General features: G+C 46.1%; 2 protein-coding genes across 3 annotated transcripts; one reads left to right on the forward strand and one right to left on the reverse strand.

Annotated features, from left to right (window-relative positions):
* The first annotated feature begins 176 nt into the window (after positions 1-176).
* On the forward strand, positions 177-12,293 carry PBK (PDZ binding kinase). The gene is made up of 8 exons (XM_083432768.1): positions 177-244; positions 1,126-1,197; positions 2,681-2,777; positions 4,406-4,548; positions 6,548-6,717; positions 9,490-9,619; positions 9,819-9,989; positions 11,642-12,293. The coding sequence occupies exons 2-8, from the start codon at positions 1,140-1,142 to the stop codon at positions 11,845-11,847; spliced, it is 975 nt and encodes a 324-aa protein (XP_083288894.1). The 5' UTR covers positions 177-244; positions 1,126-1,139; the 3' UTR covers positions 11,848-12,293.
* Positions 12,294-14,916: 2,623 nt separating this feature from the next.
* Positions 14,917-27,960, reverse strand: ESCO2 (establishment of sister chromatid cohesion N-acetyltransferase 2). Of its 2 annotated transcripts, none has more exons than XM_083432616.1 (11): positions 27,809-27,960; positions 25,034-25,092; positions 22,789-23,785; positions 20,823-20,919; positions 20,576-20,636; positions 20,279-20,402; positions 19,944-20,075; positions 19,374-19,463; positions 18,413-18,550; positions 16,433-16,617; positions 14,917-15,734 (listed from the first exon to the last, which is right to left on the reverse strand). In XM_083432616.1, exons 2-11 carry the CDS (start codon positions 25,075-25,077, stop codon positions 15,602-15,604), a joined length of 2,001 nt encoding a protein of 666 aa, XP_083288742.1. In that variant the 5' UTR covers positions 25,078-25,092; positions 27,809-27,960; the 3' UTR covers positions 14,917-15,601. The 2 variants fall into 2 exon arrangements, with proteins under 2 accessions (XP_083288742.1, XP_083288741.1); XM_083432615.1 differs by having other exon boundaries at positions 25,034-25,151; positions 27,809-27,930.
* Positions 27,961-27,963: the final 3 nt, after the last annotated feature.

Consider the following 27,963-nt stretch of genomic DNA (forward strand, 5'->3'; position numbering starts at 1 on the left):
GTTGGACTCGATGACCCTTGTGGTCTCTTCCAACTCTAGGATTCTATGATAACACCATCAATTTTTCTTGCCATGAATCTTTATTTGGGGTTTCTTCAGTCTTCCCTCCTTTCCTATCTCTATCTCCTCCCCTGGCCCCGCCCCCTTCTGAGCCTCGCAGGCCACCGTCGGCGCCTCTCTCGCTCCCGCCAAGATTCAAACGGAGGCAGCTGCGCAGGGAAAGGGCGGCGTCCGGATCTCCCAGGTGGGGGGAAGATCCAAGCAGGCGGGGGGGTGGTGCGGGGGTCACCCCCCCAGCTTCAAATAAAATGCCTGGGAGGAAAAGCGACCCCAGGACGTTGCCCCCCCTAGTTCCCAAGGAAGGGGGGTCATGATGGGGGGGTCCTTGGATTGCGCAGGGCCTTGGGGGCTCGTAAGACCTGGTCCCTAACTGCCCCCACCCGATCCTCCTCTGCCCCCATCCTCCCCTAACTGTCCCCCCCAGATCCTCTCCTAACTGTCCCCCCACTTCCTCCCCTGTCCCCCCCATCCTCCCTTAACTGTCCCCCCAGCTCCTCTCCTAATTGTCCCCCCCAGATCCTCCCAAACCTCCCCTGCAGCTTTTTATTTTGGGGGTTGCAAAGGACCCTGGCTGGAGGGGGGGCGGTTCGTTTAGGGATTTCCTTCCAGCCCCCGTGGAAATTAGAAATCAAGAAGAGGCGCCCTCCCCGGGACGTGGCAAATCGGGGGGGGGGGGTTCGTAGGATTGAGGGGTCGTGGTGGTCATGTATGGGGAAGTGGGGTGCAGTGGATTTGCGCCAGCCCCAGCCCTTACGATAGCTGCCAACATTTCCCTTTTCTTGCGAGGAATCCTATTCGGAATAAGGGAATTTCCCTTTGAAAAAGGGAAACGTTGACAGCTATGGTCCCACACACCCACACCTCGAATGCTCCCCAAACTCCCCACCACCGCCACCTTTAACTTTTATGATTGAAAGTTGTTTAAAACTGCTTTTAACGTGGGGTTTTAAGTGCCCTAACCCATCCTGGGAACTTAAGAGTTGAACGGTGGGTAGGTAATGGCGATGATCGTAACTGTGGGGAGAGCAATTGTGACTGTAAAAACTCTTCTTTCTCTCCCAACAGAATAATTCTCAGCCATGGATGCAGAAACTGCTTTCAAGACCCCTAGCAAGCCAGCTGGGGTGAAGAGATCAGGTGAGGCTGTGCTTTGTCAACCTGTGTTAGGGAGTGTTACAGGCAAAATTGGGTGCTCGTTTTAACTATAAATGTTTCCCTCTATAATAAATAACATCTTTATAGATGTTTCCCTCTGTGTTAGAGATGGGGGATCTGTGGCCCAGAATCTGAGCACTGGCCACATAATAATAATAATAATAATAATAATAATAATAATAATAAATAATTTATTGTTTATACTCCTCCCATCTGGCTGGGTTTCCCCAGCCACTCTGGGCAGCTTCGAACTGAATATTAAAAACAATACAGCATCAGACATTAAAAACTTCCCTAAACAGGGCCGCCTTCAGTTGTCTATTAAAAGTAAAATAGTTGTATATTGCCTTGACATCTGGTGGGAGGGCGTTCTACAGGGCGGGTGCCACCACCGAGAAGGCCCTCTGCCTGGTTCCCTGTAACTTGGCTTCTCGCAATGAGGGAACCGCCAGAAGGCCCTCGGAGCTGGACCTCAGGGTCCGGGCTGAACGATGGGGGTGGAGAGGCTCCTTGAGGTATACAGGACCGAGGCCGTTGGCTTGGATTCATGGGATTTGGCATCCAACCAATCTTGAGGGCCACGGAGACCCCATCCCTGCTTTAGCTAAATCTCCCTGGCAGAAGCTGATGAGAGGTTTTTGTTTTGCCGCCGCTGCTGCTGCTATTCTCCTCCAGGGCAGTGAGTGAATGATCTCTAAATATTGGGACTACATTGGCCATAGTGGGTGGGGCAAGTGGAGACCATCTGAGGGCACAAGTTTGGGGAAAGCTGGTTAGAAGGATTCAAATGGAGTCTTGCCATACCCTGCTCTGTTTGAAAAACTTGTAACAGGAGGGGCTTTGCCATCCTTAAGAAGGGGAAGAAAGTCAGGTGTGTTACTGTTCCGTTGTAGATGAAAAACACATGGGGTGGCGATCTTTCTATTTCAATTTTTTTTATATTGATTTTCACAACATTTTAAACAAAACAAATAAGACAAACAAACATAAGTCATAGCCTTATTAAAAATCACACTTATTAACATTGTTAAGTGACCGTCCTCGCATCCCCTTGGTTGAATTTCATTGCATATCCTTTTAACGGTTTTCCAAATCACAGTTCTTATAAAGTTTAACTTAAACATTAACACCCTTAAATCTTCACATTATGAATTAAACATATTAATTCATCACTTAACATAAATAAAATCCTAAGCCAATTAAGTATCTGCAAGCTGTTTTCAGTTAATTTAACTTAACATATTTAACTAAGTAATCATTAAATTTAATCCACTCTTCCTGATACTCCTCCTCTTTCTGGTCGCGGACTCTTCCGGTCAGGTCAGCCAGCTCCGAAAAATCCATCATCTTCATCTGCCATTCTTCTATCGTTGGTAATTCTTGGGTTTTCTACTTTTTACATGGGGTGGCAATCTTTCTTGCATGTGTAATAACAAAAGCAACACCTCTGTTTTTGCAAATACAGGGCAGAGTGGCTCTTCACCCTCAATAGCTATTCCGGCCTCTCCCTTCATGCAGAAGCTTGGGTATGGAACTGGAGTCAATGTTTATCTTATGAAAAGGTAAGTTGTCTTAAAGGATGGTGGGGACTTCAAGCAGCAAGATTGATATTGCCAAGTGGAGTGGATTTATGCTGCTGGGGGCTGGGAAAGAATATGTATTTATTAAATGTGTTATCTTGCTCTTTCCTCCCTAAGGAGCCTAGGGCACACTGGAGTTAAAAACTCAAAATCAAACAAGTGCAATTAAACAAATAAAACAATTGCTTCTAGAAACAGATACTCTCAAGGGTAGTACCCGTATTTTTCGCTCTATAACACGCACCCGACCATAACACGCACGTAGTTTTTAGAGGAGGAAAACAAGAAAAAAAAAATTCTAAACGAAACAGTGGATGTATGATTTTTGTGGTTCATGCTGTGGCCACAGACATGTGATCTGACGGTGAGTTTGGAGTAGCCCAATGCAAAAATCCTGAGGATCCATGTGGATCCATGCTTTGTAACCACGTTTTTGCACCACTGCGGCCCCAGGCAACAGTAGGTGTGTGATTTTTTTGGTGCAAGATGTAGCCATGGACATGCTATGTGATCTGATGGTGAATTTGGGGTGACCCAGTGCAAAAATCCTGAGGATCCATGTGGATCCATGCTTTGTAACCACGTTTTAAGTGGGGAGGGAAGGAAAAGCACTCAAGGGACAAGGAGCACGCGTGGGGTGTGTGGAGAAGGATGCTGCTAATAATGAAGAAGAGGGGTATAAGAGGAGAAGGCTCCTCTCCTCTCCCACTTTGCTCCTTTAAAGCAAGCAGGCTCTGCTTTTCTCCCTCCTCCCCGCTCATCCCCGGCTTAGCGAGCTGAAAAACTTTGCTGCTATTTAGCGAGCTGAGTGGGGAGGAGAGAGGGACAGAGAGCGTGCTTGCTTTAAAGGAACCAACCGGACAGGAGCCGCTTACACTCATGTAAGCGGCTCATCTCCTCTCTGTCCCTCTCTCCTCCCCACTCAGCGTCTCTTCTCCCGCTTTGCTGTTTCAAAGCGAGCCACGGAGGAGGGAAGGAAGGGGAACCATGGATCCTCTGCTCACGACTGCAGCAGACCCCCCCCCCCGCCACCTGTAGGCATTCCCTCCATAACACACACAGACATTTCCCCTTAGTTTCTAGGAGGAAAAAAGTGAGTGTTATGGTGCAAAAAATACGGTAATTTAAAGGCTGCCAGGAATATTTGGTTTAGTAAAGCACCTGCCAGATTTGGGGTAGAGAAGGCAGTCTCCCCTGGGTCCATATGCCTATTTGGGTGAGTTGTCTTTCCCTGTGGCTCAGATGGTGGAAACACTTAACTGCTGTGCAGGCTAATTCATGTGGCGTCTCCTGGTGGTTCTTAATATGTACTTACAATGTACTGCAATCTGGATTGACTGAGGATCTGAAAGGATTTCTGGACTGGAGTGTATTTAGAGACATACTATAGTAAAATTAATTCTGGATTTGTCAGAGCACCTGATCTAGGGTTGGGGTAAGAGAAATATGTGCCGTTTCCTCCTAAATGTCATAATAATATGGCCTCTGATTAAAACTGATTCAATCTGCTACGTCGGCCGTCCTCAGAGTAGGAAGGAAACACGTTACTGTGGTCCAAGAAATCTGGTTTGCCCAGATCCCGTTCTCTGATTTCCATAGTTTGCTTCCAGGTCTCCCAAAGGTATCTCGTGCTCTCCTTGGGCTGTGAAGAAAATCAATCTCAAATGTGACGCCAGCCGAAGAAGGACATATCAGCAAAGGTTGAATGAAGAAGCCAAGATTCTGAAAACCCTTCAACACCCAAACATTGTGGGTAAGCATTGAATGGGGGGGGGGAATGCGGGGTCCTCATTCAGACCTATTAGCCAGAGGAGTGTTAATAATAATAATAATAATAATAATAATAATAATAATAATAATAATAATAATAAAAAATTATTTATACCCCGCCCATCTGGCTGGGCTTCCCCAGCCACTCTGGGCGGCTTCCAACAGAATATAATAATCTATTTAACATTAAAACTTTCCCTAAACAGGGCTGCCTTCAGATGTCTTCTAAAAGTCTGGTAGTTGTTGTTCTCTTTGACATCTGGTGGGAGGGTGTTCCACAGGGTGGGCGCCACCACCGAGAAGGCCCTCTACCTGGTTCCCTGCAACTTGGATTCTCGCAGTGAGGGAACCACCAGAAGGCCCTCGGAGCTGGACCTCAGTGTCCGGGCAGAACGATGGGGGTGAAGACGCTCCTTCAGATATATTGGACTGAGGCCGTTTAGGGCTTTCAAGGTCAGCACCAACACTTTGAACTGTGCTCGGAAATGTACTGGGAGCCAATGTAGGTATTTCAAGACTGGCGTTATGTGGTCTCGGTGGCCGCCCCCAGTCATCAGTCTAGCTGCCGCATTCTGGATTAGTTGTAGTTTCCGGGTCACCTTCAAAGGGTTTTCCCAGGCTGATATTTCCCAGGCTGATATTTCCCTATGTGCAGACATGCAGGAGCCTGCAGCCTCATGGGCCAGCCATAACTGGCATTAAAGAGTAGGGCCCACTGTTCTGTCCCATGGGAATGTAGCAGTGGGCAGGGTTGGCGGTTGTAGACCAGCTGCGGACTGCCAGGCTATGGCATGTTGAAGAAGCCTGCGTTTAAGCCCATGAGGACTTAGGTGCCAACGTGATGGAGGTGGCTCTTCTAAATTATTCAGGGATGTCCAAACAGCTTTTGTTCCCTAGCTGTAAAATGTGAATAGGGAACCTGCCTCAACTAGTGGCTGGGAATTGCAAAGCACCCTACCAACTTGCCTGTCTATTGAAGTGATCTTGGGATGCTCTTCCACGTTCTCTGCCATGAGTTAAAATGGGTGATGAGCTGAGAGCCTTCTTGATAGTGGTGCCCCGTTTTTCTCCCTAGGGAGGCATAAAGGTAAAGGGACCCCTGACCATTAGGTCCAGTCGTGGCCGACTCTGGGGTTGCGGCGCTCATCTCATAGAATCATAGAATCTCGCTTTATTAGCCGAGGGAGCCGGCGTATAGCTTCCGGGTCATGTGGCCAGCATGACTAAGCCGCTTCTGGCGAACCAGAGCAGCGCATGGAGACGCCGTTTACCTTCCCGCCGGAGTGGTACCTATTTATCTACTTGCACTCTGACGTGCTTTCGAACTGCTAGGTTGGCAGGAGCAGGGACCGAGCAACGGGAGCTCACCCCGGCGCAAGGATTCGATCTGCCGACCTGATCGGCAAGTCCTAGGCTCTGGGGTTTAACCCACAGCGCCACCCGCGTCCTAGGGAGGCATATGTAGTTGCAAAAATTTTATCATTTTTATTTTATTTTATCCTTATTTTTATCCAAGGTGTACTTTTAATACCATTACGGTTGTACCTAGGTTCTCAAATGCCTTGGTACTTGTACGTTTTGGCTCCTGAATGCTGAAAACCTGGAAGTAAGTATTCCAGTTTTGAAGCGTTCTTTGGAATGCGGACGTCCAACGCGACTTCCGCAGCTTCCGATTGAGTGCAGGAAGCTCCTGCAGCCAATTGGAAGCTGTGCCTTGGTTTCCGAACGTTTTGGGAAGTCAAACAGACTTCCGGAATGGATTACATTCGAAAACCAAGGTACGAGTGTATTATAAATATGTGTTATCTTTTATCTTGTTTTGAAACAGCGCTAGAAGCTTCATCAATAAAACAGGAATACTTGAACATGGGGGAAATTGTGTAACAAGGATAAAACCTGGGAATAACTGCAATGTGGGCTGGTATTAAATGGAGATAGCTTTTCTGGCCCATAAGCAAATGGCTGTGCGCTTGTCTTCGAAGGCTACCGTGCGTTTGCAGAAGCTAAAGATGGGAGCATGTGCCTGGCCATGGAATACGGGGGAGAAAAGTCTCTCAATGACCTAATTGAAGAAAGGAACACAAAACATCTGGGGCCCTTTCCAGCTGCCACCATCCTGAAAGTTGCCTTGCACATGGCAAGGGGCCTGAAGGTAGGTCTCTGGAGGCTGGCATGTGATGCTGTAGCGACGGGAGAGTCATTGGTCTCGAAAAAACTAGCTTGGCTAAAAGGCTTCTCTGGTTCTGAAGCAAAGGGAAGAGTCTCTCAGAGGGAAGTGACTGTCCGAGGTTGGAGTGCCAGGGATAAGAGGTCCCTAGGGGGTCCAGTTCACAGTGGGAGCAACAAGCTGTGAAGGGGGCAAACGGAATTGGACTGGGCGAGACTGGTTGGAAAACCCCTTAGAATGCAGAGTGGTGATGTCAGATGCTGATGGTGGTTGCTTGTGAGTAACCAGGCAGGACTCCAACCTGTCTTTTACAGGTTTTATTGCGCAAACTACCATATTGTTTGCTCTATAAGACTCACTTTTTCCCTCCTAAAAAGTAAGGGGAAATGTGTGTGCGTCTTATGGAGCGAATGCAGGCTGCGCAGCTATCCCAGAAGCCAGAACAGCAAGAGGGATTGCTGCTTTCACTGCGCAGCGATCCCTCTTGCTTTCCTGGCTTCTGAGATTCAGAATATTTTTTTTCTTGTTTTCCTCCTCCCAAAACTAGGTGTGTCTTGTGGTCTGGTGCGTCCTATAGAGCGAAAAATACAGTATTTACAGTGCAGATCTACCAAGTTCATGTCTGTCTCAGTCTCTTGCAGAATCCGGGAGTGGCCCCTTCCGGCTTCTCTCCCAACGTAAGAACTTCGGCACCCTAAGTCTCCTCCTAGGAGATCTAGTGTGGTGTAGTGGTTAAGAGCGGTAGTCACGTAATCTGGGGAACCGGGTTCGTGTCTCCGCTCCTCCACCTGCAGCTGCTGGGTGACCTTGGGCCAGTCACACTTCTTTGAAGTCTCTCAGTCCCACTCACCTCACAGAGTGTTTGTTGTGGGGGAGGAAGGGAAAGGAGAATGTGAGCCGCTTTGAGACTCCTTAAAGGGAGTGAAAGGCAGGATATCAAATCCAAACTCTTCTTCTTCTTCCTCCCCTCCTTGCGTTTCACCCCTCTGCGCAAGCTGGGCGACGGAAGTGGCGTGCATCCCTCCTGGCCAGCCTGGCGAGGTGGGGTGCTGGGGCTCTCAGCAGCATCCTCGAGCCCTTTCCTCACTTGGCTGGCCCCTTCCCTCTCTTCTCCACTGGAGGTGTGGCTTTCCCCACCGCAGGAAGAGGAACAACTCCTCAGGAGTTTCGGAGGCTCTTTGTACCCCTGCCTCCCTCCCCTGTTCCGACGGCAGTCCCCTGACAGGTGATATAATGTCCACTGCTGCAAGGCTGGTGGTCTGTTGTACAGTCAATTAGTTTCAGCAGTACAGTGGTACCCTGCAAGACGAATGCCTCGGAAGACGAAAAACCCGGTAGACGAAAGGGTTTTTCATTTTCTGAGGTGCTTCGCAAGACGGATTTTCCAAAGGGCTTGCTTCGCTAGACGAAACAGCCCTGCCTCTCCTGTCATGGCGACGGTCGCACGCTCGCTTCCCCGCTCCTCTGGCTCCCTCCCACCTTCCTGCTGACGGCTCCTCCGGCCGACCTTCCGGCTGCCTTGCGCCGCTGCCCACCCCCCTCGCGCGCTCCCCTCAGGAGCCGTTGCCACCAGCAGCCAGCGCTGCAGCCAGAGTCGTGCTCCTGAGCCCCGCCGCCCTCCAGCAGCCGCGTTTCGCGGTGTCCACAAAGCGCGGGTGAGTCCAAGGACCGGCTGCGGCAGCTGCCCTGCTTCTCCCCACCCCTCCCCGCCGTGGTGCTTTGCAAGACGAAAAAACTCGCTCTACGAAAAAACTCGCAGAACGAATTAATTTCGTCTTGCGAGGCACCACTGTAATAACTTATGTATAGCACATGGAAGCGATGTGGCCCCTATTTACAAAGAGCGGCATGGAACCAGGGCAGGAATTTCAGGAGGACAGTTGAGTAGGGATGACTTGACAGAAGGAGAGGAATTTGGCAGAGGTGTCCTGAGGAAGTCATGGGGGGGGGGTTTCCAGTTAGCTAGGTGAGTTATCTGGCTTGTCACCTTATGTTGGTCACATGCCTTTTTAACATTTTTGTCTCTTGGCAATGCTGGCACCATCGCAAGCTGCTTTAACTCACTGAAATCACTTACAGTGGTGCCTCGCAAGACGAAAAGAATCCGTTCCGTGAGTCTCTTTGTCTAGCGGTTTTTTCGTCTTGTGAAGCAACCCCATTAGCGGATTAGCGCTATTAGCGGTTTAGCAGCTATTAGCGGCTATTAAAGGCTTAAGGGATTAGCGGATTAGCTGCTAAAAGGCTATTAGCAGCTTAGTGCCTTAGAAAAAGGGGGTGGGGAGCGAAAAAAAATCGCAGCAACTCGCAAGACATTTTCGTCTTGTGAAGCAAGCCCATAGGAAATTCGTTTTGCGAAGCACCTCCAAAACGGAAAACCCTTTCGTCTAGCGGGTTTTCCGTCTTGCGAGGCATTCTTCTTGCGGGGCACCACTGTACTGACGCTATTTGTCTCCTTTGAAGGTACCACATTGCAGGATTTTAAATTGGGGTGTCTACCAGCATCTACTTTGCTTAAAGATGAGGCCTTTCCAAGATGTGTGTTCCAAGGATCCTGAGTGAATTAGGGCAGGATCCTGAAAAGCAGGGGGGCCTTGAATCTCTACTCTTTGCCTTAACAGTGCTTGGCACTTGAGGTGAAAACTTGAGAGGCATTTCCTGAAGAGAGACTTGCATTAAAGCCCACACCTGCCTTGAAATTATCTTTCGGTTCTGATTCCCTTTAGTAGCAAGGCACTCATCCCAACCTCTGCCTTTCAGTATCTACACAACGACAAGAACTTGCTGCACGGTGACATCAAATCTTCCAATGTTGTCATTAAAGGTGACTTTGAGTCAATAAAGATCTGCGACGTGGGTGTTTCACTGCCTCTGGATGAGAATATGACGGGTATGTGTGGCATCTTTTAATGTCCTATGGCTGCTGTCTCAATGGCCCAGTCCTCTTTGCTGCATCCTCCCTTCTGCTTTCTGCCCCTGCATCTCTGCGTCTGCCTTTGCTCTGTTTTACTCCTGGCAACTGGGAGGTGTGCGCCAGCTCATGAGGATGACTCTCGATATCTTGATTTGGATTATCTGTTTCCATGCAGTGAGTGACCCAGAAGCTCGTTATATTGGCACGGAGCCCTGGAAGCCCAAGGAAACTCTGGAGGGAGATGGCCCCATCACCGACAAGGCTGACATCTTTGCGTTTGGGCTTACACTCTGGGAAATGATGACTCTCTCCATACCTCATCTTAACCTGGAGGAAGAAGATGAAGGTGTGTTTGTGCTTCCTTTTGGTCCAGCCGAGTGCAGACTGTGGGATGTGAAACGCAAGAGCAGTCAAGTACAACATTCCTAGAGTGTACATGTTTACACGTGGGGAGGGATGTTTGTCCAGCCAGCAGGTAAACTTCCTGTTTCCTTCTGGGCTGGGACAGACTTCCTCTGCATGTGACTGGAGGTGGGTGTGGCCTCACCTGTGCAGGTAATGCTAAAAGCACAGGGCAGGGTAGCTAGCCATCTCTCTCTTCCTTCTTTCTTTCACCACATGCATCGAAGAAGCAACATCTACTGAGTGAAAGATGCCCTCTTGGCTCCCAGCCAAGAGAGGACAAAGGGACTATCTTCCTATAAGATAGATTCCAAGTGTATGTTATCTCATTAAGCTTAAGTCTGCCTTCTGGGATCTGATTGTGAACAGAACGTGAGTAAACTCTTTTTATAATTTTGTAAAAGACTGCGTCGTCTCTTATATTTTATGAGGGAATAAGGGGAAATTACCAGAATAGTTATTATAGAGGCTTTAGCGAGCCTGAGCAAACGCTGCCATTGCAAACTTAAAATGAAGGGGAATGTTTTACTCTGCTGAAATTGGGAAACTTGTTAACACAAGTTGGATAAGGATATAATCAGACAATATATCCTCTCCTGCGTCCCTGAACATTCCCACACAGACTTGCTCATGAAGCTGGCTTTCTGTTGGGCCAAGCTTTCTATGGTCTTGGGGAACAGGCTCTGGCCTAGGGACTTTTGAGCATTATTTTACAGCCTAATACTTTAAAGATTTACCGTATTTTTCGCTCCATAAGAAGCACCTAACCATAAGACACACCTAGTTTTTAGAGGAGGAAAACAAGAAAAAAAATATTCTGAATGAAACAGTGGATGTATGATTTTTGTGGTTCATGCTGTGGCCACAGACATATGTGATTTGACAGTGAGTTTGGGGTAGCCCAAATCAAAAATCCTGAAAATCCATGTGGATCCATGCTTTGTAACCATGTTTTTGCGCCATTTCGGCCCCACGAAACAGGGAATGTGTGATTTTTTTTGGTGCAGGCTGCAGCCATGGATATGCTCTGTGATCTGATGGTGAATTTGGGGTGACCCAATGCAAATTTCCTGAGGATCCATGTGCTTTTACCTCCCCCCTCCCAGGCAGCCTCCTTTATCACTAGTGTCCCTTATCTCCCTCCCGATCGCTTGCCGATCAGCTGCTCAGCGGCTTCGTTTCAACACCCCCTTCCCTCTTTCTTTAAAAAATTTAAAGCACGATCTGCTTTTCGCCCCTGGGCAATTTGGCTCAAGGGACCACACATTCGCTCCATAAGACGCACAGACATTTCCCCTTACTTTTTAGGAGGAGAAAAGTGTGTCTTATGGAGCGAAAAATACGGTAATACAACTTTTACTGTTGTACTTATTTAACACTTCCAGAGGATAAGAGAAATACTTTTGTGTGTGTAAAACAGTCCGCTTGAGTTTTGCATTTTAAAAAGATCCTCAAGTGATTTAATTTTGTGCCTTTCCTAGAGCATTCTCCTTCTATCCCCTTTCCCTCCTCCTTCGATACCAGTGTAGCAACCGTGAGGGCCTTTATTTCATCTGGTGACTGGCTTGCTCTGGTCTGTTTGTCATGTCTCCGTAGAGTCTTCTTTTGACGAAGATGACTTTGATGAAGACGCTTATTACGCTGCCCTTGGGACTCGGCCACCACTCAACATGGAAGAGTTGGATTCTTCCTATCAAAAGGTCATTGAGCTGTTTTCTCTCTGCACGATGGAGGAGCCGGAAAAGCGCCCCGCTGCTGCACATATTGTGGATGTTTTGGAGGCGGAAGGATGCATACAATAAGTGTCTTCTTCTACAACCCTGCACTACTATGGCAGCTTCACTTTCTTTTAGAAGTTTCTTTTATCGCTTTCTGTGTACTGTTCATACCTGGGGATATGGACTTTTAGTTTCCCATAGTTTTATATTAGAACTGGAGGCTTTTAACAAGGTTTCATTTAAGCTATTTAGACAGACTGTAAATATTCCATATTCCACAAAGTTGTGTCTTAAGTGACACACACACACACACCCTTAGCTGATAAGCTGATGCTTAGCAGTCTTGTAGTTAGTTTTTCAGTATTGTAAATATAAAGCAACTTGGCCAGGTCTTTCAGTTCCCTTCCCTGCTCCTCCTCTTTTTCTGGTTGTGTTTGCGTTGTTCATTTTGATCTTGACTTGTACTTTTCTCTTATGAGTAAATCTCAGAACATTTGTGGCTGTTGAAATAAAACCTTTCAAACGTGTCAGTTTGGCACAAAAACTGCTTTATTTTCTTGTTTAGAAAATGCCTGTTTCCTCTGGCTGTTTGGCAGTGAGGTGATGTTCCTTGTATCTGATGTATCTGAAGAAGTGTGCATGCACACGAAAGCTCATACCAGTAACAAACTTAGTTGGTCTCTAAGGTGCTACTGGAAGGAATCTTTTTATTTTGTGATGTTCCTTGGTTATCTTTTGGCTTTGCACCACCCACACACCTGCATTCTCATTCTTGTGGCTGCTGGTTTTAAACTGGGCTCTCCTGTCCGATGGCCCATAGGACGCACCTAATTTTGGGGGGGGGGAATAAAGGGGGGGAATTATTCCCCCCCCAGGCGCGGGGCTGGGGTGGGGGAAGCCCAAGCTTCCCCCAGAACATGCAGCTCTCCGCAAGCCTGGGAGCCCAGCACCGGGCTCCCACGGCTTGCGGAAAGCTGCACGAAGCTATGCCTGGGCGCACTGCGCCTCCGCGCTGTCCCCCGAGCTTGCGGGGCTGGCGGTGGGGCTCTCCTGAAGCCTGGAGAGCGAGAGGGGTCGGTGCGCACCTGCATTCGCCCCATAGGTCGCACACACATTTCCCCTTCATTTTTGGAGGGGGAAAAGTGCGTCCTATAGGGCGAAAAATACAGTACTTTTTGGGCTAAGGATCTAGACAGTCTGGGTTTCATTCCCAGATGAGTCCAAACCTCCAAGAAGCTTGTTAGGAAGTTGAAATCCAGTACCTTGGTTAGTATACTCCCAGTTCTTCTGACAACATGCTTGGGGGTCAAAACTAGACAAGACAGCAGAGATGGTGGAGTTGAGGCTTAGATTTGTTAATTACTGAGGAGAAATGGGGACAAATATTGGGGTGTTCCTATTCCGGATCATTCATGTAGGGTGGGATAGAACCATGCAATGGCAAACAAAATGGCATGACAACCATACAGGCACACAAAGTTTAGCTGTTTATATGCTGATGCCATAAGGCTCTGAGCCAAGATGGGGAAACTAAGTAGTGTTTGGTACAGAATAGTGGACATAAAAGCAGTGTGGGTTATAGAAGACGATCCCACCTCATGCACAAGATATCTGAAAGGATTCCATGTGGGGATTAGGACCATGATACTGAAGAGGGTTTCGTTTCAGAGATTCTACTCTGATAAACCCAGAGGCAGCCTCCTTCATTTGAATATGACACAAAACCCCTACAAGAGATGATGTTCCCACATAAAAAACTTTCCTAAAATACATCATAAGCTGCTCAGTCACTCTAACAGGTGTATTTGTGATGTTAGTGTTCTATAACCTCAATGGCATTGCTCTGGCACCCACTTCCTGAAAATTAATGAAAGGATTCCCCTGCCACTTCAGCTTGATACAGTTGTACCTCGGGTTAAGAACCTAATTCGTTCCGGAGGTCCGTTCTTAACCTGAAGCAGCACCACTAATGGGCTAATGGGGCCTCCTGCTTCTGCTGTGCCGCCGGAGCACGATTTCTGTTCTCATCCTGAAGCAAAGTTCTTAACCCGAGGTACTATTTCTGGGTTAGCGGAGTCTGTAACCTGAAGCGTATGTAACCCGAGGTACCACTGTAGTTTTAAACCTTTCTGGCAAAAGTCCCATTTTCAGCAAACAGGCTGTATGCGTAGCAGAAAATTAGCTCAGGGCCATAGTGAAAGGGATAGCCAGGAAGCTTACTCTTAGGTGATAAAAGATAAATTACATAACGAAGCAAGGCCCCGTTTCCAGCTTTTGTACCTCCATTTCAGTGAGATCAACTCCCCTTTCCATTTCAAGAGGCTGGAAATGGGTGTTTGCCCATTGTGAATCTTTTCCTTCTGTCATTTCAATATAAGTAACTCCATTGTCTCCCAACAAATGCCACTAGTAGTATAAATAGAATGATGCACAAAAGAGCAGAGGTGGGCCTACTCCCAAGTTTGTGGGATCTAGTTTCTTTCCTGCCCCAGGACCCTGAAACTATCAACTAGAGCAGAGTGCAAGGACATGGCTGAAGCAGGCAGACGCAGAATCAGAGAACTGTACAGTTGGAAATTCTAGTTAGATTGTGGTCCAACTGCTGCAGCAGGAACCACAGGTACAACGAAGAATTACGGACGGTGTCACTAAACACAAGCTCAGCCCAGTAATTCATGATCAATATCAGAATCAACCCTACCTCTTTTCACACAAAAATCTACACCTGGTTCTCTTCTCTATCTCTGACCCCACATTCTCTTAGCAATCTAATTGGCAAGGGAGGGAGCTTTTCAGTTCTTTTCAGCCACTGTTATTCAAGTGGAAGTCTCTCTGCCTTATAGGCTTTACATTTCTGGAGCACATAGAATAGAAAAGCGTATCTGGGCATATAAAAAAGACAATAGTGTAGTAAGTAACTATCAATATTTTCATTAGAAGTGAAAGGATATAGGTGATTTTTGTTTTAACCCCATTTAAACTTGTGAGGACTGCTACAAGTTCTCTTTATGGGCCAGACTTTTTGGCACCCCTATCATATTCCTAACAGACTTCATCCACAAAGGCATACTTTTCCATTGTCTCCCAAGACAGATGGAAGCCGACAAACCCCACCAGACACAGCAATATTGACATGAACTCAAAGAGACGAAATTACACAAATATTTTATTTGAACAGACTCGTTCGAACAAGGTTTAGTGCAATAATTGCAGCAGTTCCCAGGCTCAGGATTCAAAACCCAGTGCTTTAGGATTGCAAAAGTAGCCTCAAGCGCTACCAACAGGTGCAAAAAGAATATTTAACTGGCCCATAGCAGCATTAGAACATCTCAGACTCTTCCTACCGCCATTCTGTAAGGAAGATTTTACTCTTTGTCAAGAGTGACTTTCTTTAGCTTAAAGCAAGAATGGAGAACCAGTCACCTTCTAGATGTTGCAGAACTACACCTCCAGTCATCTCTGACCATTAGGTCCAATATATGAAGAACCACTGGCCCCTGTCTTCAAACTCTCACCTCAGATCCAGCTGGCTAAACAAAAAAGCCAATCTTCTATTATAGTAATAGGCTTGACAGAAGGAGTTCAAAGTTTCGGAACGCTGGAGGCAGAGGATACAAATAGCTCAAGCAGATGTCAGCTGTAGAAAGACTAAGTTGGCCTTCTCTTCGTACCATCTAAAACTTACAATCAACTTTCAGAATAAAACTTTTTAAAGCAACACAAACATGGTTTGTTGCCGCTCCTAATTTATATTACAATGTTAAAATGCAGAATATAACACAAGGAAAATGACAAAACAGCTTGTTGAATCTTCGTAGGAAGACACCCTCAACTGACCTTAACTAATGAAATTATAAACAAGGAAGTTGGGCGTTTGGCAATACCTGGCTGCAAATAGCTTGCCATCTGGTGTGGGGTCAGAAAAAGCAATTTCGTTGGTGTTTAAAAAAGAGCCAAATAAGAATGTACGTCTGGAAAAGAAAAGAAAAGTTATCAATGTAACGCAAGGATCCAGTCCTGTTTTCATGCTCATTTCAATTTACGGTCAGTTTGTATATTTAAATTTGTCAGTATTAAAGAAATGGGGAACACACCAGACATGCAAGGAGTGCCTTTTCTCACATCACTGAACACTCACAATCAGTGTGCACATTTTTCTGGATTAGAAGGAAAAGCTTGTTTTAAAAAACTAGTGTTATCTGAAACTTAAGACTCCCACCAAGCTTCAATGTGTTGTATAGGATCTGCAAACCTCTCATGGGTGATGGTTAGGGAATACTTCTATGGTAATGTATTCTCACAAGCCTTGGTTCATGAAGAATGTTTTATGCATGGGGTGGTTGCAAGGATGTGATCTGCATCAGAAAGTGGGCCTTGGGGTGGGGTGAGGAGGAACGAAGATTCTTCTGTTTCTGTTACACAGAGCCCCAAACTATCACTGACCAAAGCATATGCACCAGGCTTGGGAGTCAGAGAGGCAGTTAAGTCCAAGGTTCTCTCAACCCCTTGCTATATGTGGTTCATATACCAGATCTTTAAGCAGGAACCAGCTCCTAAGTATTACTTGCTGGTAAACCTCCTTTAAAGGAAGCTGGAAACTGGCTGTAATCCCAGAAGGTCGTATCTGAGAGCACTGTCTGCTTTTATTTCAGATATGACATTTCCTTACCTCATCACATCCACTAGACGACTGGCAATGCCTCTTCTCCGCATCAGGCTGAACACCCAGATTCTGCTGATCCCACAAAACACCTTCTCTGGCTTTGTTGAGCAGCACCAGGCACGCTGAGGCTCCAGACTGTCATTAGTAGGAGACCCTGACACTGGTGGAGGCTCTGAAAGCACTCGGTAAGCCTAGGAACAACAGGATACGCTTATAACAAGGTAGTGGGGTGGGGAAAACAGCAGCAAGCCTCTAACAAAGCAGGCCATATGCAAGGCTTCAATGGGACGCACCACGATGCCCAAAGCATCATGTTTGGGGCGTCTGTACCAAATGCCAGAAGTGCCTCAATTATTCTTGAAGTAGAGAGTTACCTACAAATGTTATCCATAAAACATTTGTTAGCCTTTAAGAAGCTATTTTTACAGCAACAGATTAACAATTGCCACACTTTAAATGCTATGAACAGCCAGCCATCTAGGCATGGGAATGTGTCAGTGGGCTCATCTCTGGGGGAAAGCCGCAGTGGAATGATACCAGCCCAGAAACTCATTTAGAATGCTGTTAGATCAGAATAAGGGACCAGCTAAAAGGCTCTAAAAGACAGATTTGTTCTGACGTACAAGACAGCAGAGAAAATGTGCATATTCATTTTTCTTGCAATTGGCCTCTCTTCCCCATTTACTTTTTCCTTTATCTAGGACAAGAGCGATTTAATGCTCTGGAAGAGGTACCATATTTTTTGCACCATAACACTCACTTTTTTTCCTCCTAGAAACTAAGGGGAAATGTCTGTGCGTGTTATGAAGCAAATGCCTGTGGGTGGCGGGGGGGATCTGCTGCAGTCGTGAGCAGAGGATCCATGGTTCCCCTTCCTTCCCTCCTCCATGGTTACAAAGCATGGATCCACATGGATCCTCAGGATTTTTGCATTGGGCTACTCCAAACTCACTGTCAGATCACATGTCTGTGGCCACAGCATGAACCACAAAAATCATATATCCACTATTTGGTTTAGAATATTTTTTTTTCTTGTTTTCCTCTTCTAAAAACTACATGCGTGTTATGGTCTGGTGCGTGTTATAGAGCGAAAAATACGGTATATTGTGCAGCTCCGTTAAGCAGATGACACTTCTTTCTCCATAAAGGGAACTAACCAAACAGAATCCACTAGCTAAGGAAAGGATAAGCTCGCTGAGACCCATCTAGCAAGGACCTAGAACTACAAGCAGAGAGAGGAGTTGCCAGGCACAGCGGAGGCTTGCAGACAGAGCTCCACTCCACATTTATCAAACTTGATGAGGACCTTTTACTTCCCATTTCTAGCAATATGTTTCCCTGCACATCTAAGAATGAACAGCAGACACTCCCAACTGCTTTTAAATGGTTTCCATACTGTCAAAGAGACGTGGGTGGCCTAGGACTTGCCGATCGGAAGGTCGGCGGTTTGAATCCCCGTGACTGGGTGAGCTCCCATTGCTCATTCCCTGCTCCTGCCAACCTAGCAGTTTGAAAGCACGTCAAAGTGCAAGTAGATAAATAGGTCCTGCTCCGGCAGAAAGGTAAACGACGTTTCCGTGCACTGCTCTGGTTCGCCAGAAGCAGCTTAGTCATGTTGGCCACATGACCCGGAAGCTGTACGCCGGCTCCCTCGGCCAATAAAGCGAGATGAGTGCCGCAACCCCAGAGTCGGTCACGACTGGACCTAATGGTCAGGGGTCCCTTTACCTTTTATACTGTCAAAAGAGTTTGCTCCAAGTGACAAAATCCTGCTTTCAGTGCAGTAAGAGTTACCAGCAGACCGGGTTCTTAGGACTAAAGTGGTTTGCTTTATTCAAGTAGCAAGACACATGGCTGAAAGAGGTCCAGTCAACTGCACTGCTCCTTCTCTTTGCCAAGTCACAGAAAACCTCTAAGCATGAACTCCTGTATCAAGGGTCTGCCCTGATCCAGATTATCGCTCTTTCCACTTGGCAAGTTACTCACCTGTCTGACCGGCTCAGCAATTAAGCAGCCAACAATCTTCTTTTCAGTGGATACAAACAGATACGTTTGGGTTGGACAGCGCAACACAACTTGTTTAAATCCAAGCTCGTTATCTACAAGCTCCCGTACAGCTTCAGCCTGTGCAAGGAAAATGCCATATACAAAGCTCAGCAACTAAACCAGACAAAACTCAATCCAGGTCACAATAAACATTTTTTTCTAAATACATTGCAACTGTGCCTTCCAGCAGTTATCCGCAGAAACAACTGAAGAATTTGTGGTTAAATTCTGAGGCAATGGGTGTATTTTTTTTGTAACAATACAGGAAGTGTGGCTGGAAAAAACACCCTAATTTTGCTCCAAACAAGTTAATTTTTTAAGATTCAAATTTAACAAACTAAGAAGGAAAAGAGCCAGAAAAAGTAAATAGAACTGATACGGTGAGGAAGGTGGAGACTTTCCCTTATTAAAAAAAAACAAGAACACAAGAACACATACAGTGGTACCTCGGTTTAAGTACTTAATTTGTTCCGGAGGTCCGTTCTTAACCTGAAACTGTTCTTACCCTGAAGCACCAATTTAGCTAATGGGGCCTGCCGCTGCCGTCGTGCGATTTCTGTTCTCATCCTGAAGCAAAGTTCTTAACCCGAGGTACTATTTCTGGGTTAGCGGAGTCTGTAACCTGAAGCGCATGTAACCTGAGGTACCACTGTACACACTTTAAAATTAGTTCATTTTACTTGGAGGTAGGGCAAATATTTTACACCAGTTGTGGAGAATCTCCAGCCTGCAGGCCTACCAAGCTGTTTGGGGTGAACCACACCCACCTTTGTGAGAAGGGTCAATCCACAACTAAAAGAAAAAAGAACCAGGAGTGAATGCTCCAGATTCTTCCTTTGCATCAAGCAGCAGACCACTCCCATTTGGAGGAGCAAGACTAGAAGAAAAGTCAGCACTGCACCTTTTTGATGGCATATTTTGGATCATCCTGAAGAATCAAGACAATTTTTCCATCCCAGAATTCTGCCGCGACATGTTCATTCTTCCAGCTCTACCAAAAGGAGAAAAAGACAGAAGAGGGCAAAAAGTGTAGATGCCCAAGAGTTTAATTCTTGAGAGTTGTAAACCACTATATATATTAAAGTCATGATTAAAACAACCTGCATGTTCCTTTACGGTAGTCTTACCCAACCTCTGGCCCTCCAGATGTTGAGCTCCAACTCCCATCAGCCCTAGCCAGCAAGGCCGATATTCAGGAACAATGGGAGTTGTAATCCAAAACATCTGGAGGGCACCATGAAGAGTCTCAGCCATGCGAAAGACACTCAAGTGAAGTACTTCCATAATGTTTATATGGCAACTCACACAAAATGCTGGGGTGTGTGCTGGATTGTTGAGCTCAGATAACATTTGTGCTCAGTTTCCTAAGAATTCCCTGTTCCATTTAGCAAGGTATGCTCTAGGGAATTCTGTTGTCCAAAACAAAATCAATTCACAAAGGATACCATGGTGCATTTAGTTTGTGTCTTACCACATATTTTATTCCTTCAAGGAACCGCTGGTGATACTGGGCATGCTGTGTTTCATCTTCTGGGCTCGCAGCTGAGTAGACCATACCACATGATTTGCAGACAGTGGCACCAAAATGTTTCTGGCCAGCATCCTGTCAGGGGAAAGAGGGAGTTACCATGTTGCAATGCCCAAACCAGCCTGAGGCATCAGGAAAAAACTGTACAATGTTTTGGGAGTGCATATAAAGCTGATTAGCAGCTAAGATGGGCTTCTCTATTCTAAAATAGAAGCTCCAAGTTGCATGGCATTAGTTGACCTGACAGTCATTAACAATATATTCAGAAATATACTTACAATGATCATCTGATCTTTGCTCAATTCCTTTGTCTTCTTGCTGGTTCTCAGAATGGCAGGGACCTTCTGACCTACTGGACTGAACGCCACAGCTGAAGACTGCTCATCTGAGAGACTGTGTGGCCTGAAATTTATTTAAGGAATTTATATCTTGTAGTAATGGGTTTGTTGTTGTTGTTTAGTCGTTATATAGTAAATATTCACAGGGGGAAACAGGTTCATAAAGAAAAGTATCAAAACTGAAGAACTCTTTTCACCTACATATCACTTCTGAATATCAGAACAAGATTGCCATACCTTTTTTTGTTGCTGGAAGGCGTACTGAAAAATGGATGAGTGTCACTTACTGAAGATAGCTCTGGGGAAAAGAGAAAAAAAATATTGTGATTTCTATCCTCCACTGGCAATTTGTGCCAGGTCCCAATGACATGGAGAACTTTCTCTATTCAGAGTATTGTGATGAACAGGATAGGATGGCCTACCAAGCTTTCTATGGCCACATAACAAATGCACCAGAAATTATAATTGATTCTGTTTTACTTACTTATATCCTTGATTATCGTACTAGAAAGCTCGCTGGAAGAGGCAGTCTCATGCTTGTCCACGTTTTTTGGTGATCCCTGCAAGATTTCTTCAGGGTCCTAATGAACAAGACAATCACTTTTTCAACAAGGCAAATTTTCAAGGTGCCCCAATGATAAGTTTTGCTACATGGTTACTCCTTTGGGAAATTCCATTTAAGGTCTCAGGGAATTATATGAAGACATGCAATGGAGCAACCTTCCTGAAAAGAAGCACAGATCTAGGTCTGGTCAGTGGCTTAAGAGAAAACCACCACTACCAACACCACCTTCCATGTCATGGAAGAAAGGTGGGATTTAATAAGATTCACTAGCTGTCATGGAATGCCAGAGTAACATATCTGAAACTGTTGCCATGCTAACAGGCTTGTTGACCCAGTGAATTCTGTGAATGGAAGGCAGAGATTTCTGCAAATTCCTCATTTTTACTGCTGAACATTATGAAACCCTTTTTCAAGTCTCAAAGTTGCTGAAACTTAAAATGGGTGGTGACTAGAGGTGTCCCCATCCCCCCCCCCCAATTCTGACATCTCATACATGGAAAGCCTACTACAGAGAGGCTACCCAGATATCAAATTTTATGAATTTTGGCTTTGGCCTTTCAGTATTTTTTTCTGGAGTAGTGTTAATTTATGGCTTTATTGGATCTTACTGATTTTGACACCTGTTTTAATATTAAGTGTTTATTATACCGTGTTATATTAATTGAAATTTCCTTTGCTTGCTTGTGAGATTTATAAAAGAATTAAAGGATGGCGTATAACCTGCTGATGCACAGTGCATTCAGGACCATAATACCTGAAGGATCGCCCTCTCCCCATATGAACAGATCCAGACCCTGCAATAATCATTTGTGGCCCTTTTTTTTATGTCTCTTCCACGAGCGGTCCGGAGGGCAACAGCACAAGAAAGGGCATTTTCTGCTCCCAGTTTGTGGAATGCTCCACACAGGGAGGCTCACTTGGAGCCTTCATCACATATCTTTAGGCAGCAAGTGAAAACATTTCTCTTCAACCAGGCATCTGGCTGATTGCCATTCTATGGCTTTTAAAAATTTGTTTGTGGGAGGGAGGTTGTTGGTTTGTACAGTGGTGCCCCGCAAGATGAATGCCTCGCAAAACGGAAAACCCGCTAGACGAAAGGCTTTTCCATGTGCTTCGCAGGACGAATTTCCCTATGGGCTTGCTTCGCAAGACGAAAATGTCTTGCGAGTCTTGAGATTTTTTTTTGCTCCCCACCCCCTTTTTCAAAGCTGCTAAACCGCTAATAGCCTTTTAGCAGCTAATCCTCTAATCCCTTAAGCCTTTAATAGCTGCTAATAGCCGCTAAACCGCTAATAGCGCTAATCCGCTAATAGGGTTGCTTCGCAAGACGAAAAAACCGCTAGACGAAGAGACTCGCGGAACGAATTAATTTCGTCTTGCGAGGCACCACTGTATTTGCTTTATTATGTATTATGTATTTTGTGTTATCATTTTGTATTTTTATGTTTGAATCACTCTTCAGGTGAAAGGCAGTATACAAATTAAAATAAATATTCAATGGACAAAACATTGTTAAATAAGATAGTGAGTCATACACCGGTGGCTGATGGAGAAGATAAGGATGGTTATGAAAGTGGAAAACAACAAGGAAAACAGAAAACAAATGAAAGACATTATCTCTCAATATCCAGAACATGGGAATCCCCCTTCTGATTTTTTTTTTTAATTCAGAATGCTTAATTGGCTGTATTGTTTGTATTACTATTTGGCATGATTGGAATTGATTTGTCATTAATTGGAAGGTTAGTAATTGAAAATGAATAAAAATTATTTTATTTTAAAAAACCAAACATTTGTCTACATGGTGAAGTTCCAAAAATGTATATTGTAACAGAGATTCCATAAATGCAAACTTTGGTTACCAGTTTTTATAGGTTCTACATACCTGAGTTCCAGCATCAGTTTCCTTTTCTACCAGAGTCTCTGAGCAACCAGAATGAGAGGTTTGGAGAGGGCTGGTATCTTGCAACAGGTTCCCTTCACACAGAGTCTCCTGGCCTGTATTGCAGATCAATTTCGCACCATCTTCCACACAACCATGTTTTTTCTCTTTGGGGCTTCCTTTCCTGCCTGCTTCCGCTGCTTTGCTTTCAGTGGACAAGCAGAGCTTGGAAGGAGCCGGGTGACTGCCCTGTCTCTCTTTTACTGTGGGCTTGCTAACTGAGCAGGGGGACGATGGAGATGAAAGTATCTTCTTAGAGCCAGGCTGCCATTTCTTTCCAGTGGCAAAGAATGCTGCCCCTGTCTGGAGCTTCGGCACAGGTTTGAATTTCATGCTTAATACTTTAAAAGGAGTCTCCGCTTTACTTTGAATAGCACAGTTAGCATCCTTATTCCCCTCCACAGGCTTGGGAAGCACCCCCTCGACCTTGGCTTTCTTGGTGTTTCTCGGCGAAGCCTTGGCCTGCCTGGAAGCAGCAGGGCGCTTGGATGTTTTTGAAGGTCTGCTCCTGTTTGTCATCACTTTCAGCTGTGTTGTCTCAGTCTTGTTGGCAACAGGTAGGTTTCCGTCATCATTTCTTGGATTCAGAGGATGGCTTTCATTTGCTAGTTTCCTCTCCAGTAGGTTTAGATATTGCTTCCCTTTGTTGTAAAAGGAGCTGGGGGGTACAATGGAACGGTATGCGCTGCCACACTCAGGAGACGTTCTCTGTGGAAACTCCCTTTGTATCCCCTTTGGCACACTGGCTGTTTGTAGTGGAGACTTATCAAGCTTCTGTGGTATTCTTGATGCTTGGGACAGGTTTTGATTTTCTTTTTCTTCATCCTGGAAACTCAACATTTGAGATACAGTACGGTGTCCGGCAGGATCTGTTACAGGCAGATCCTCAACAAATTCCATCATCAGTTTTTTCGCTGGATTCCTGTGCACTAGTAACAAGCTGCAAAATGTAAAGTTAATGTTTATTTTCATTATGCATAAACACAACACAGTAAAACACCAACCACAGCCGGTGACGACTCCATATCCAAAGTATCATACGCAGACCATATAAAAGAAAAGTTAGTGCACCGAGTTTAAATTGCTTCCTCCAGATACAACTAGTGAACCATGAAGGCTCTCCCAGTGTGGTGGATACTGTCCTTCAGGAGACTCTGGGAAAAGAAAATCACAGGAAGAATTTCCATTACATTCCCCAGAGGCTCCTGAGGGACAGTCATTACATCCTCGACGGTTCGGGCACTGGACTGGGGGTTGGGGTTGGGGTCTGGCTGGTGTGAGGAAGTGTAATCCATTACAACAATATAAAGTTAATATTTCACTTTTACTTAAAGAGAGGGCAGGAATAAAACTTTTTGCACATGACATCATTCTAACTTTAGCAGAACCTATGCAATCTTTTAAGAGCTAGATTAGCCAGTTGAAGATACTGAAATTTGGTGCATTTCCACATGTGATGGATGTGTAAGATGACAAATACATATTGGAAGATGATAAAAAAAAATCAAGTTATAAAAATTTACAGGTAAGGATATGGGTTCCTACTCCTTCCTCTGTTCTTCCTATTAAATTGTTAAGCAATCAGTGAATTCAGAAGAAACACAATTAGTTTCCTGTATTATCACAGGAAATTCATTACGCAAAATATTGGAGATCACAAACTGGATCTAAATAGTGTCTCTTACTGTTAAGTTGTGGGTGAACATATCAGATGACACAGTGATTCTTCAAACAGCTCTTGTTTATTCACAGGCCAGAACAGAACTGAACTGAACTGAAGGGTTCAGCCAGCCTGCTTATATAGAGCTCCAGTACAACGCAACTGTAACAACTTCCTGTAACTATCCAATCACTGAACGCCACTTTCAATCCCTTATTTACATATGTGGACCTGAGTGAAAAACTATCTACAGTATCCCCCTGCTGGTCCAGGGTGAGAACTTCAGTACATAACACTTACAATACACCTTACTCTAATTTGGACAACGTTAAACCAAATCTCTTAATCATTAATTTGGAAAGTGAAGAATGAAAGTACCTAAGAGGAAGAGAGCAGGATGTTGTACATTCCAATCGTTTTGTAGCATCCCAAAACCAACAGTAATACATGTATAAAAATAAATCCCTCTGATTTTTCAAGTCACAACAGTAGCTAAAGCTCTTGGATAACTTGCAAGGGCAATCTCACCTGTCAATACTGCGTTTTCGCTTCCTCGGAGTAACAAACGCCATGTTCTCAGCAAAGGCCTACAAGTCAGAGGCAGGTGCGTTAGTCAGTTATGTGTTGACAGGTGTGATCTATCTGCCTGCAGAGCCGGGATTAGAATGAGAACTCATGTTTGGAGAGCCAGTGTGGTGTAGTGGTTAAGAGCGGTAGTCACGTAATCTGGGTAACCGGGTTCGCGTCTCCGCTCCTCCACATGCAGCTGCTGGGTGACCTTGGGCCAGTCACAGTCTCTCAGCCCCACTCACCTCACAGAGTGTTTGTTGTGGGGGAGGAAGGGAAAGGAGAATGTTAGCCGCTTTGAGACTCCTTAAAGGGAGTGAAAGGCGGGATATCAAATCCAAACTCTTCTTCTTAAACTCATGTTTGCATCCCTTGCCTATCTTTGCAAGCCACTGATATTCCTGATCCCCCACCCAGGCCAGTTTACACTGGTAAACAGTGAAAAGCACGGGGGGGGGGGGGGGAAGCAGGCCTAGGCAGCCCCAGGCCAGGAGGCTCCATCAACTGGCTGGGCCAGAGCCGCGTAGATGCTTAAGGAAGGAGAGGCTTTCTGGATCAGGCTAAATGGGGGCCCATCCGGTTAACCAGATGCCCCACAGGGAAACCCACAAGAAGCTTAGAGAAAAAGCACACTTTCCAGCAACTGCTATTCAGAAACATTGCTGCCTCTGATGGGAGAACCACAGAGATCCCTTGCCTCTCGCAAGAGCAGAATAAGAGGATTGTAGAGGGGGAATCTGGGGTCAGAAATGATGATTCATATTGTTTTTATATAAAATAACCAGCTATCTTTGCTTCTGCAGGAGGCGTAAGGAGAAAATGAATGTTTAAAAGCCTGTTACCAAGAGTCCTCCAGGGCCGGCCACACTTTCTGTACATGTACAGTGGTACCTTGGGTTAAGTACTTAATTCGTTCCGGAGGTCCGTTCTTGACCTGAAAGCGTTCTTAACCTGAAGCAGCACCACTTTGGCTAATGGGGCCTCTCGCTGCCGCAGCACGATTTCTGTTCTCATTCTGAAGCAAAGTTCTTAACCTGAGGCAATATTTCTAGGTTAGTGGAGTCTGTAACCTGAAGCGTCTGTAACCTGAAGAGTATGTAACCCGAGGTACCACTGTACTTAGGTAAAATAAAGATCTTTTCATGGATCCTCCCTTTCTGCAATTCATTGGCTCTCTATTGCAAAGATAGTTCAGGGTTTGAAACCAGACCCAACAGGAAGGGGACCTCAGGGGTCATCTAGTCCAGCCTAAGCCCCCCCCCCAGTGAATTTGTCTAATCCTCTTTTAAAGCTATCTTTATATAGATTATACACACACAAACACACATATCGGGGCAGAGAGAGGTTCTGCTTCTCCACATAGAGATAGATGGGCTTCTAGTTATTTCCCTCCCTCTGTCGTGGCCTTTGGCTGCTCCCACGAAGCTCCCCCGCCATCTCCCTCTTCCCAAGCCGCCCGGGGTCGGGGGCCGTCGCTGCCTCCGGTGGCAGGGAGTTCCGCAGCTTCACCCTGCCTTTCTTTTCTCTGTCAGGAGGCGGGCAGGTGTGGAGGACTCCCTGGTCCTGAATGGGGCAACTGTGCCCCTGAAGGAGCAGGTGCACAGCCGGGGAGTCATTTTGGACTCACAGCTGTCCATGGAGGCACAGATTAAATCCGTGTCCAGGGCAGCTGTGTACCAGCTCCATCTGGTACGTAGGCTGAGACCCTATCTGCCCACGGACTGCCTTGCCAGAGTGGTGCATGCTCTGGTTATCTCCCGCTTGGACTACTGCAATGCGCTCTACGTGGGGCTACCTTTGAAGGTGACCCGGAAATTGCAATTAATCCAGAATGCGGCAGCTAGACTGGTGACTGGGAGAGGCTGCCGAGACCACATAACACCGGTCTTGAAAGACCTACACTGCCTCCCAGGACGTTTCCGAGCACAATTCAAGGTGTTGGTGCTGACCTTTAAAGCCCTAAACGGCCTCAGTCCAGTATATCTGAAGGAGCGTCTCCACCCCCGTCGTTCTGCCCAGACACTGAGGTCCAGCTCCGAGGGCCTTCTGGCGGTTCCCTCGCTGCGAGAAGCCAAGTTACAGGGAACCAGGCAGAGGGCCTTCTCGGTGGTGGCACCTGCCCCGTGTATCGCCCTCCCACCAGATGTCAAAGAGAACAACAACTACCAGACATTTAGAAGACATCTGAAGGCAGCCCTGTTTAGGGAAGCTTTTAATGTTTAATAGGTTATTGTATTTTACTGTTCTGTTGGAAGCTGCCCAAAGTGGCTGGGGAAGCCCAGCCAGATGGGCGGGGTATAAATAATAAATTATTATTATTATTATTATTATTATTATTATTATTATTATTATTATCATCATCATCATTCCATCCCCCCCCCCGAACCCCACAGCGTCTGTCCCGAACCCCACAGCGTTCAGCTTCATGGCATGGCCACAAGCACCGGCGCCCGGAGGGAGAAGAACCGTTTCGATGTCTCTCTTCTCCCCCTCCTTCATTTTATTTATCGCTTTATCTTTTATTTATTAGGTCAAGCCCTCAGCGCTTTCTCCCTGAGGGGCTCGTTTTCTGCGTGCGGGGAGTTCCGCGCCAAAGTGGGCCGAGGCGCCTCGACCGAGGCTTCGTCGCCCGGGAAGGGAGCCTAGGGAGATTTCGGGCACCATTACTACCCTAAAAACATCGCCTCCCGCCGCTTTCCCCGTCACAAAAAACCGCCCTTTGACTCCATTTCTTACCTCACGTTTCCCACCTCAGAGCTCCCGCCGCTCTTTTCCCCTCACGGCGCCGCGGCTCCGTTCGAAACTCTCCCCGTTCGCGCCTTCACGCCCATTGGCCAGCCGCGCCGCCAGTCCGATCGCTGCCTCGGCGATCATTGGCCCGAGTACAGAGC

Source organism: Podarcis tiliguerta (assembly GCF_965153285.1).
Source record: "Podarcis tiliguerta genome assembly, chromosome: 3".
Lineage (NCBI taxonomy): Eukaryota > Metazoa > Chordata > Lepidosauria > Squamata > Lacertidae > Podarcis > Podarcis tiliguerta.